This window comes from Oncorhynchus tshawytscha, linkage group LG16 (genome assembly GCF_018296145.1).
Source record: "Oncorhynchus tshawytscha isolate Ot180627B linkage group LG16, Otsh_v2.0, whole genome shotgun sequence".
Lineage (NCBI taxonomy): Eukaryota > Metazoa > Chordata > Actinopteri > Salmoniformes > Salmonidae > Oncorhynchus > Oncorhynchus tshawytscha.
This window is the reverse complement of record NC_056444.1, coordinates 85,763,308-85,776,003: the sequence shown is the minus strand read 5'-3', so window position 1 is coordinate 85,776,003 and position 12,696 is coordinate 85,763,308. Positions and strand designations below refer to the sequence as shown.

The 12,696-nt window shown below is 47.0% G+C and overlaps 1 protein-coding gene across 2 annotated transcripts in view; it reads right to left on the bottom strand.

Annotated features, from left to right (window-relative positions):
• Positions 1-12,696, bottom strand: part of LOC112237502 (synaptophysin) — a 28,369-nt gene that overhangs the window by 4,295 nt on the left and 11,378 nt on the right. For both annotated transcript variants that reach the window (XM_042299818.1, XM_042299819.1), the window contains exons 3-5: positions 9,770-9,894; positions 6,907-7,105; positions 6,373-6,564 (exon numbers count right to left, since the gene is read on the bottom strand). In XM_042299818.1, coding sequence (XP_042155752.1) covers positions 6,373-6,564; positions 6,907-7,105; positions 9,770-9,894 — 516 coding nt within the window. The remainder of the gene's footprint in view (positions 1-6,372; positions 6,565-6,906; positions 7,106-9,769; positions 9,895-12,696) is intronic.

Genomic DNA, 12,696 nt, shown 5'->3' with positions numbered 1-12,696 from the left:
GGGAAAGATGAACGGAGCAAAGTACAGAAATGCTTGATGAAAACCTGTTCCAGAGCGCTCAGGACCTCAGACTGGGGTGAAGGTTCACCTTCCAACAGGACAACCACCCTAACCACAAAGTCAAGACAACGCAGGAGTGGCTTCAGGACAAGTCTCTGAATGACCTTGAGTGTCCCAGCCAGAGCCCAGACCTGAACTCGATAAAACATCTCTGGAGACCTGACAATAGCTGTGCACCGACGCTCCCCATCTAACCCGACAGAGCTTGAGAGGATCTGCAGAGAAGAATGGGAGAAACTCCCCAAATTCAGGTGTGCCAAGCTTGTAGAGTCATACCCAAGAAGAGATGAGGCTGTAATCGCTGCCAATGGTGCGTCAACAAAGTACAGACGAAAGGGTTTGAATACTAAATATACTATAAATGTAATATTCCCAGGGGGTTTATACATTTTTTTTTGCTTCGTCATTATGGGGTATTGTGATGTCATTATGGGGTATTGTGATGTCATTATGATGTATTGTGATGCATTATGGGGTATTGTGATGTCATTATGATGTATTGTGATGCATTATGGGGTATTGTGTGAGGAGCGGAAAAAACACACAATTTGATCCATTGTAGAATAAGTCTGTAATGTAACAAAATGTGGAAAAAGCCTTCCGAATGTATGTTGAAGTGGGTGGGGCTCAAGCTTCATCCCTGTCTCACCCCACAACCCTGTGGAAAGAAATGTGTGTGCGTTTGCCAATTTTAACCGTACACTTGTTGTTTGTGTTGTTGTTTGTGTACATGGATTTTATAACGTTGTATGTTTTTCTCCCAACACCACTTTCCATCAATTTGTCTAGCAGACTCTCATGCCAAAATGATTCAAAATATTTGTTTAAATCAACAGAGAAAACAGAGCTTTTTTTTGGTTTCGTTTGTCAATAAGGGTCTGCAGGGTGTACACATGGTCTGTTGTACGGTATTTTGGTGAGAAGAAAATGTGACATTTGTTCAGGACATTTTGTTGATGCTGTTGATGATACTGCAGAGGATTTTTCAGATATTCCTGCTGACAGATATTCCACTGTAATTGTTGTGGTCAAATTTGTCTCCACTTTTGTGGATTGGGGGGTCAAGCCTTGGTTTCAAATATTAGGGAAGATGCAGGAGCTGATCCATTGTAGAATAAGGCTGTAACGTATCAAACTGTGGAAAAAGTCAATGGGTCTGAATACTTTCCGAATGAACTGTATATACACAAGTATGTGTACAGCCCCAGAACATTATTCCTCCTCCACCACATTATTCCTCCTCCACCAAACTTTACAGTGGGCACTATGCATTCAAATCTTAACGCTGCAGCATACAATTACATTCTAGATGATTCTGTGCTTCCAACTTTGTGGCAACAGTTTGGGAAAGGCCCTTTCCTGTTTCAGCATGATAATGCCCCCATGCACAAAGCGAGGTCCATTCAGAAATGGTTTGTCGAGATCGGTGTGGAAGATCTTGACTGGCCTGCACTGAGCCCTGACCTCAACTCCAACGAATGCCAAATTGGAACGCTGACTGTGAGCCAGACCTAATCGCCCAACATCAGTGCCCGACCTCACTAATGCTCCTGTGGCTGAATGGAAGCAAGTCCCCACAGCAATGTTTCAGCGTCTAGTGTAAAGCCTTCATAGAAGAGTGGAGGCTGTTATAGCAACAAAGGGGGGACCAACTCCATATTAATGCCTTCCCAGAAGAGTGGAGGCTGTTATAGCAACTCCATATTAATGCCCATGATATTGGAATAAGATGTTTGATGAGCAGGTGTCCACATACTTTTGGTTTATGTAGTGTAATCACACTGCAAAAAATTACTTGTTACTTTTATTTCTTATCCTTATTCGCATTATTTTTTGACAACGTTGTCGGTTAGGGGCTCGTAAGTAAGCATTTCACTGTAAGGTCTACTACACCTGTTGTATTCAGCATTTCACTGTAAGGTCTACTACACCTGTTGTATTCAGCATTTCACTGTGAGGTCTACCTACACCTGTTGTATTCAGCATTTCACTGTGAGGTCTACTACACCTGTTGTATTCAGCATTTCACTGTGAGGTCTACCTACACCTGTTGTATTCAGCATTTCACTGTAAGTGTCACGCCCTGGTCTAAGTATTTTGTGTTTTTCTTCATGTATTGGGTCAGGCCAGGGTGTGGCATGGGGTTTTTGTATTGTGGTGTGTTTTGTCTTGGGGTTTTGGTGTGTATGTATTGGGATTGTAGCTAGTGGGGTTATCTAGCAAAGTCTATGGCTGTCTGGAGTGGTTCTCAATCAGAGTCAGGTGTTTATCGTTGTCTCTGATTGGGAACCATATTTAGGCAGCCATATTCTTTGAGTTTGTCGTGGGTGATTGTCCTTAGTGTCCTTGTTCCTGTCTATGTGTTAGGTTACACAAGTATAGGCTGTTTCGGTTTTCGTTACGTTTATTGTTTTTTGTAGTGTTTGTATTTAGATTCGTGTTACGTTCGTTCATTAAACATGGATCGCAATCTACACGCTGCATTTTGGTCCGACTCTCCTTCACACCTAGAAAACCGTTACAGAATCACCCACCACCAACGGACCAAGCAGCGTGTCAACAGGCAGGAGCAGCCCAAAGAGGAGATGCGCAATAAGGATTTCTGGAGATGGGAGGAAATCCTAAACGGAGAAGGACCCTGGGCTCAGCCTGGAGAATATCGCCGCCCCAAAGAAGAACTGGAGGCGGCGAAAGCGGAGAGGCGCCGGTATGAGGAGGCAGCACGGCGACTCGGAAGGAAGCCTGAGTGTCAGCCCCAAAATTTATTGGGGGCTCAGGGAGAGTGTGGCAGAGTCAGGAGTCAGACCTGAGCCAACTCTCCCTGTTTATCGTGAGGAGCCAAGGAGGAGACCAGAACCAGAGCCGGTGTTGGAGGTGAGCGAAACAGAGACTGTGAAGGAGTTAATGGGGAAATTGGAGGAGAGAGAAATGAGGGAGTTGCTGTGTTGGTGCTTTTTGCATGGAATTCGCCCGACGGAACGTGCCGGGGATTTGATGGCACCTGGGTTAGCGCTCCATACTCGTCCTGAGGTGCGTGTTAGTCGGCTGGTGAAGTTGGTGCCAGCCTCACGCACCAGGCCTCCTGTGCACATCCCTAGCCTTGCACGTCCTGTGCCAGCACTGCTCTCAAGATCTCCAGTACGCCTTCATGGTCTAGCCCATCCGGTGCCACCTCCACACTCCAGCCCTCCGGTAGCAGCTCCCCGCACCAGGCTTCCTGTGCGTGTTCTCGGTTCAGTACCACCAGTACCAGCACCACGCATCAGGCCTACAGTGCGCCTCGCCTCTCCAGCGCTGCCGGAGCCTTTCTCCTCTCCTGCGCTGCCGGAGTCTCCCGTCTGTTCAGCGCTGCCGGAGCCTTTCTCCTCTACAGCGCTGCTGGAGTCTCCCGCCTGTTCAGCGCAGCCAGAGCCTCTCTCCTCTCCTGCGCTGCCGGAGTCTCCGCCTGTTCAGCGCAGCCAGAGCTGCCAGCCTGCATAGAGAAGCCAGAGCTGCCAGCCTGCATGGAGCAGCCAGAGCTGTCGGTCTGCATGGAGCAGCCAGAGCTGTCAGTCTGCATGGAGGGGCCAGAGCTGCCAGACTGCATAGAGCAGCCAGAGCTGTCAGTCTGTAAGAAGCTGCCAGTCTGCAAGGAGCCGCCAGAGCTGCCAGTCTGTAAGAAGCCGCCAGAGCTGTCAGCCTACATGGAGCAGCCAGAGCCGCCAGTCAGCGTGGAGCAGCCAGAGCCGCCAGTCAGCGTGGAGCAGCCAGATCTTTCAGTCTGCCAGGATCCGCCAGTCGGCCAGACTCTTCCAGATCCGCCAGTCGGCCAGACTCTTCCAGATCCGCCAGTCGGCCAGACTCTTCCAGATCCGCCAGTCGGCCAGACTCTTCCAGATCCGCCAGTCGGCCAGACTCTTCCAGATCCGCCAGTCGGCCAGACTCTTCCAGATCTGCCAGTCAGCCAGACTCTTCCAGATCTGCCAGTCAGCCAGACTCTTCCAGATCTGCCAGTCAGCCAGACTCTTCCAGATCTGCCAGTCAGCCAGACTCTTCCAGATCTGCCAGTCAGCCAGACTCTTCCAGATCTGCCAGTCAGCCAGACTCTTCCAGATCTGCCAGTCAACCAGACTCTTCCAGATCTGCCAGTCAGCCGGGATCTGCCAGTCGGCCAGGATCTGCCAGTTGGCCAGGATCCGCCAGTCGGCCAGGATCTGCCAGTCAGCCAGGATCTGCCAGTCAGCCAGGATCTGCCAGTCAGCCGGGATCTGCCAGTCAGCCAGGATCTGCTGAAACCACCAGCCAGCCAGGATCTGGTAGATCTACCTACCTGCCTGAGCTTCCTCTCACTCCCGAGCTTTCTCTCACTCCCGAGCTTTCTCTCACTCCCGAGCTTCCCCTCAGTCCCGAGCTTCCCCTCAGTCCCGAGCTGTCCTTCAGTCCCGATCTGCTCCTCAGTCCAGTGGGTTTCTGGGTGAGGACTACTAGGCCATGGTCGGCGGCGATGGTGGACTATCCAGGGACGCGAGGAGAGGGGACTAAGACATTGACTGAGTGGGTTCCACGTCGGAGCCGCCACCTTGGACAGACGCCCACCCGGACCCTCCCTATTGTTTTGAGTTGCGTTCGGGAGTCTGCACCTTAGGGGGGGTTCTGTCACGCCCTGGTCTAAGTATTTTGTGTTTTTCTTCATGTATTGGGTCAGGCCAGGGTGTGGCATGGGGTTTTTGTATTGTGGTGTGTTTTGTCTTGGGGTTTTGGTGTGTATGTATTGGGATTCACTGTGAGGTCTACTACACCTGTTGTATTCAGCATTTCACTGTAAGGTCTACTACACCTGTTGTATTCAGCATTACTCTGTGAGGTCTACTACACCTGTTGTATTCAGCATTTCACTGTAAGGTCTACTACACCTGTTGTATTCAGCATTTCACTGTAAGGTCTACTACACCTGTTGTATTCAGCATTTCACTGTAAGGTCTACTACACCTGTTGTATTCAGCATTACTCTGTGAGGTCTACTACACCTGTTGTATTCAGCATTTCACTGTAAGGTCTACTACACCTGTTGTATTCAGCATTACACTGTGAGGTCTACTACACCTGTTGTATTCAGCATTTCACTGTAAGGTCTACTACACCTGTTGTATTCAGCATTTCACTGTAAGGTCTACTACACCTGTTGTATTCAGCACTTCACTGTAAGGTCTACTACACCTGTCGTATTCAGCATTTCACTGTACGGTCTACTACACCTGTTGTATTCATCATTTCACTGTAAGGTCTACTACACCTGTTGTATTCAGCGCATGTGGCTAATACAATTTGATTTGTATACAGACCTAGGGGGCCTATATACGCTACATTATAGTTATGTCATAGCTACAGTATGCAATGGTTTTAAAATTGAGAACAAGCTGACTCATGACATTAACAAGGCTCCAGGGAGATCTCTCATTCCATTAACAAGGCTCCAGGGAGATCTCTCAGGACATTACCACGGATCCAGGGAGATCTCCCAGGACATTAACAAGGATCCAGGGAGATCTCTCAGGACATTACCACGGATCCAGGGAGATCTCTCAGGACATTAACAAGGATCCAGGGAGATCTCTCAGGACATTACCACGGATCCAGGGAGATCTCTCAGGACATTAACAAGGATCCAGGGAGATCTCTCAGGACATTAACAAGGATCCAGGGAGATCTCTCAGGACATTAACAAGGATCCAGGGAGATCTCTCAATCCATTAACAAGGATCCAGGGAGATCTCTCAATCCATTAACAAGGATCCAGGGAGATCTCTCAGGACATTAACAAGGATCCACAGAGATCAAAAAGATGTGGGAGATGTCAACAATCCCACATGAGAGGGTTATTATTAAAAACATGGATTCTGCTGATTAATCATTCATATCGAATTTCTCTTTTCAATGTTAATTTACAAAGATTTGAAAGGTATTGTTTCTCATTTCAATGAATATAATGTAACATCTCTGTTACAATGAATGTAATGTAACATCTCTGTTACAATGAATGTAATGTAACATCTCTGTTACAATGAATGTAATGTAACATCTCTGTTACAATGAATGTAATGTAACATCTCTGTTACAATGAATGTAATGTAACATCTCTGTTACAATGAATGTAATGTAACATCTCTGTTACAATGAATGTAATGTAACATCTCTGTTACAATGAATGTAATGTAAGACAATATTATTGTACTGCAACCGAACACAGCAGAGACACCCGCAAGGTAAGATCACTGCTACAATAAACTGTTATAGCATTGAAGCAGAACCTAGCTGTTAAAACCAGACACTCACGACGGAGGTGTTGAGTCCAGACATGACGGGGTCGTGAACTTCACGACAGCGGTTCCCTTCCTCGTCGCAGGCTGAGATCAGATCCACCACTTTCTCAGGGTCCGTGGACGCCTTGACATCCGACAGGCCCTTAGCCCACGCAGCTGAGCTGACCAACCACATGAAGGTGAACACACACGTCACGCCAAAATCCTGCGGCGGAAGGTGGAAACACGAAACACACACAGGAAACGAGGTCAAAACTCATACAATGACATATAGAACACCTGATCCACCTGATGGCCGCCACGATCAGCACATTCTAAAGATATACAGGTCTGTGACATCAGACGCTAGCGACGTATAGGATCTCTACGGTAAATACACACAGGAAGACGGGATGAAGTCGAATGTTCAAAATCGACGGCTACAAACGGTGAACATGAATGTGAGAAAATAAAAAAGAGATTTAAGTGCAAATATATTTTTATTTACCCTTTAACTGTAAATGCAACAACACACACACATCCAACCCTCCCCCCCAACCCCACTTACGATGAGTGGTCCCTTGTTGTTCTCTCGGTACTTCTCCAGGGCGAAGACGTAGACGCTGAGGGCAGCCATGGAGTAGAGGAAGGCAAACACACCGATGGTGACAAAGAACTCTGCCGAGGAAGAGTAGTTACCAACCAGGAAGAGACGCTCGGGGGGACCCCCTTTACAGGTTGGGGCGTCAAAGTATACTTGGTGAAGCCTGAAGATGGAGACAGAAGAGCAGGAGATTCTCAATCAATCAATGAAAACACATATACACTACTTGACCAAAAGTATGTGGACACCTCTTCAAATTAGTGGATTTGGCTACTCCAGCCACAACCGTTGCTGACAGATGTATAAAATCGAGCACACAGCCATGCAATCTCCATAGACAAACATTGGCAGTAGAACAGGTCCATACTGAAGAGCTCAGTGACTTTCAACATGGCACCCGTCATAGGATGCCCCCTTTCCTACCAGTCAGTTGGTAGCGTGTAGCGTGTAAAAACCGTCTGTCCTCCACTCACTACCGAGTTCCAAACTGCCCCTGGAAGCAACGTCAGCGCAAGAATTGTTCATCGGGAGCTTCACGAAATGGTTTTCCGTGGCCGAGCAGCAGCACACGAAGATCACCAAAGCCCATTTTCACATCAGCAGCTGTCACAAAGTGCTTTCATTCTGACATTCTGTATCATGACATTCTGACATTCTGTATCATGACATTCTGTATCATGACATTCTGACATTTTGTATCATGACATTTTGTATCATGACATTCTTACATTTCGTATCATGACATTTTGTATCATGACATTCTGACATTTTGATTCATGACAGTCTGACATTCTGTATCATGACATTCTGTATCATGATATTCTGACATCCTGTATCATGACATTCTGACATTTTGTTTCACAACATTCTGACATTCTGTATCATGACATTCTGTATCATGACATTCTGACATTCTGTATCATGACAGTCTGACATTCTGTATCATGACATTCTGTATCATGATATTCTGACATCCTGTATCATGACATTCTGACATTTTGTTTCACAACATTCTGACATTCTGTATCATGACATTCTGTATCATGACATTCTGACATTCTGTATCATGACATAATGGTGAACAGGTCCCTATGGTGAACAAGTCCCTATGGTGAACAGGTCCCTATGGTGAACAGGTCCCTATGGTGAACAAGTCCCTAGGGTGAACAGGTCCCTATGGTGAACAAGTCCCTAGGGTGAACAGGTCCCTATGGTGAACAGGTCCCTATGGTGAACAGGTCCCTATGGTGAACAGGTCCCTATGGTGAACAAGTCCCTAGGGTGAACAGGTCCCTATGGTGAACAAGTCCCTAGGGTGAACAGGTCCCTATGGTGAACGAGTCCCTATGGTGAACAGGTCCCTATGGTGAACGAGTCCCTATGGTGAACAGGTCCCTATGGTGAACAGGTCCCTATGGTGAACAGGTCCCTATGGTGAACAGATCCCTATGGTGAACAAGTCCCTATGGTGAACAGGTCCCTATGGTGAACAGGTCCCTATGGTGAACAAGTCCCTATGGTGAACAGGTCCCTATGGTGAACAGGTCCCTATGGTGAACAGGTCCCTATGGTGAACAGGTCCCTATGGTGAACAAGTCCCTATGGTGAACAGGTCCCTATGGTGAACAGGTCCCTATGGTGAACATGGCCCCTATGGTGAACAGGTCCCTATGGTGAACAGGTCCCTATGGTGAACAGGTCCCTATGGTGAACGAGTCCCTATGGTGAACAGGTCCCTATGGTGAACAGGTCCCTATGGTGAACAAGTCCCTATGGTGAACAGGTCCCTATGGTGAACAGATCCCTATGGTGAACAAGTCCCTATGGTGAACAGGTCCCTATGGTGAACAGGTCCCTATGGTGAACAAGTCCCTATGGTGAACAGGTCCCTATGGTGAACAGGTCCCTATGGTGAACAGGTCCCTATGGTGAACAAGTCCCTATGGTGAACAGGTCCCTATGGTGAACAGGTCCCTATGGTGAACATGGCCCCTATGGTGAACAGGTCCCTATGGTGAACAGGTCCCTATGGTGAACAGGTCCCTATGGTGAACGAGTCCCTATGGTGAACAGGTCCCTATGGTGAACAGGTCCCTATGGTGAACAAGTCCCTATGGTGAACAGGTCCCTATGGTGAACAGATCCCTATGGTGAACAAGTCCCTATGGTGAACAGGTCCCTATGGTGAACAAGTCCCTATGGTGAACAGGTCCCTATGGTGAACAGGTCCCTATGGTGAACAAGTCCCTATGGTGAACAGGTCCCTATGGTGAACAGGTCCCTATGGTGAACATGGCCCCTATGGTGAACAGGTCCCTATGGTGAACAGGTCCCTATGGTGAACAGGTCCCTATGGAGAACAAGTCCCTATGGTGAACAAGTCCCTATGGTGAACAAGTCCCTATGGTAAACAAGTCCCTATGGTGAACAAGTCCCTATGGTGAACAAGTCCCTATGGTGAACAGGTCCCTATGGTGAACAGGTCCCTATGGTGAACAGGTCCCTATGGTGAACAAGTCCCTATGGTGAACAAGTCCCTATGCTGAACAGGTCCCTATGGTGAACATGGCCCCTATGGTGAACAGGTCCCTATGGTGAACAGGTCCCTATGCTGAACAGGTCCCTATGGTGAACAAGTCCCTATGGGGAATAGGTCCCTATGGTGAACAAGTCCCTATGGTGAACAGGTCCCTATGGTGAACAAGTCCCTATGGTGAACAGGTCCCTATGGTGAACAGGTCCCTATGGGGAATAGGGTGACATTTTGGACGTAAAACACAGACACATTTAATGCTAGTCAACCTAAAACCCAGAGAACTTGACTGACCTGAAAGGATACTCGAATTCCACTTCTATACTCAGGTCGCTCTCGGTCCTGTTTTTACACTCCACACTCATCTTGAACATCCCGGAGTAACTCCCACATGTTGAGAATGCAAAGATGGCAAAGATCTGCAGGAAAGGAGAGAATAGAAGGATAAAAACAGAGTTAAAATAATGGCCCTATAATTGTCTCACTTTACACTAGCCTGTGAATTTCAGTTACGTGATTAAGGGTCATATAACATAAAGTAAAACACAGTTTATGGTAATAAGAGAAACACATATATCATAAAAACAATACATGTAGTAAAATACACATCCTTTTCCCTACATAGTGCACTACTTTGAACCAAGGCCCTGGTAGAAAGTAGTGCACTATAAAAGGGAAAAGTGTCCCATTTGAGGCCTACACCCGAGGCCTGTGGCCAAGCAACCACTATCACCCCCCAGTAGATGTATTAAATCCAGCAGATCCCCCCCCCCACTAAGAGATGAGGTTAGTGTAGCATGTGATGTCATAGGGCAGGCCAGATCAGATTGGATGGAGGAGAATCTAGCTGCTTTTACTGCCATTCTCACTGCCATCTGTCTCATCCTCCTATTGGTGTGTGTGTGTGTGTGTGTGCGTGTGTGTGTGTGCGTGGGAGGGCGTACGCGGCGCCCACTCATTCACGACTCCAAGTGACAATGTTCAGATAATCTCACCCGCTATCCTCCCTCCTCCTGAAGGACATAGGCTCTGGTAAAAAAAAAATAGTGTAACTAACAAGAGAACATTGGAGCCGTTTCAGAAGCAGACACTGTGATGTCATTGCGACTGGTCCAGGGTGTCGTGACTGCCGACGGCCACCGGGCGGCGCTATTACTCTCGTCAATGTGTGGTTGTCACGGTTACTGAGTATAGGCCTGATACTATCTGAAGCCACTGCCTTCGTATTTCCAGGATGTGTTCAGCTTCTTGACTCCTATATTCAGAAGATACATCTCAGATAATTTTTATTTAACCTTTATTTAACTGGGCAAGTCAGTAATGAACCAATTCTCATTTACGCCGGCCAAACCCAAACCCGGACGACGTTGGGCCAATTGTGCGCCGCACTATGGGCCTCCCAATCACGGTCGATTGAGATACAGCCTGGAATCAAACCAGGGTCTGTAGTAACGCCTCTAGCACCGAGATGCAGTGCCTTAGACCGCTGCGCCAATCGGGAGACAGATATGAATCTCATAAGATGTACTGATGTCGCCTTATAGGAGGAGAGGTCCCATAGCACAAACAGAAGTCGAATGGTGCTGCTTTTCAATAGCTGTTCCATTATTGATTTTCAAAAAGTCTCAGATTATGGACCTAGTGGTGTTCCTGGTCAGAGACTAACTCTGGACCTAGTGGTGTTCCTGGTCAGAGACTAACTCTGGGCCTAGTGGTGTTCCTGGTCAGAGACTAACTCTGGGCCTAGTGGTGTTCCTGGTCAGAGACTAACTCTGGACCTAGTGGTGTTCCGGGTCAGAGACTAACTCTGGACCTAGTGGTGTTCCGGGTCAGAGACTAACTCTGGACCTAGTGGTGTTCCTGGGTCAGAGACTAACTCTGGACCTAGTGGTGTTCCTGGTCAGAGACTAACTCTGGACCTAGTGGTGTTCCTGGTCAGAGACTAACTCTGGACCTAGTGGTGTTCCTGGTCAGAGACTAACTCTGGGCCTAGTGGTGTTCCTGGTCAGAGACTAACTCTGGACCTAGTGGTGTTCCTGGTCAGAGACTAACTCTGGGCCTAGTGTTTGGTATTTGGTATTTTATTAGGATCCCCATTAGCTGTTACAAAAGCATCCACAAAAAAACATGAAACATAATACAGAACATCAATAGACAAGAACAGCTCAAGGACAGAACTACATACATTCTTTAAAAAGGCACACGTAGCCTAAATACCAATTTATACACACAAACTATCTGATCAAATAGGGGAGAGGCGTTGTGCCATGAGGTGTTGTTTTATCTGTTTTTTGAAACCAGGTTTGCTGGTTATTTGAACAATGTGAGATGGAAGGAAGTTCCATGCAATAAGGGGACTGTGAAAAGACGCCTGGTGGCGTGTCTGATGGGGTAAGTGTGTATGTCAGAGCTGTGTGTAAATTGACTATGCAAACAATTTGGAATTTCCAACACATTGTTTCTTATAAAAAGAAGAAGTGATGCAGTCAGTCTCTACTCAACTCTTAGCCAAGAGAGACTGGCTGCATAGTATTTACATCAGCCCTCTGATTACAATGAAGAGCAAAACGTGGCTCCCTGTTCTGGGCCAGCTGCATCTTAACTAGGTCTCTCCTTGCAGCACTGGACCACACGACTGGACAATAATCCAGATTAGATAAAACTAGGGCCTGCAGAACTTGCTTTTCGGAGTGTGGCGTCAAAAAAGCAGAGCATCTCTTTATTACGGACAGACCTCTCCCCATCTCTACAACCATTGAATCTATAGGTTTTGACCATGACAGTTTACAATCTAAGGTAATGCCAAGTAATTTAGTCTCCTCAACTTGTACAACAGCCACACCATTCATTACCAGATTCAGCTGAGGTCTAGAACTTAAGGAATGATTTGTACCAAATACAATGCTCTTAGTTTTAGAGATGTTCAGGACCAGTTTATTACTGGCCACCCATTCCAAAACAGACTGCAACTCTTTGTTAAAGGTTTCAGTGACTTCATTAGCTGTGGTTGCAGATGCGTATATGGTTGAATAATCAGCATACATGGACACACATGCTTTGATTAATGCCAGAGGCAGGTCATTGGTAAAAATAGAAAAGAGTAGAGGGCCTAGAGAGCTGCCCTGCGGTACACCACACTTTACATGTTTGACATTAGAGAAGCTACTACTAAAGAAAACCCTCTGAGTTCTATAAGATAGATAGCTCTGAATCCACGATAT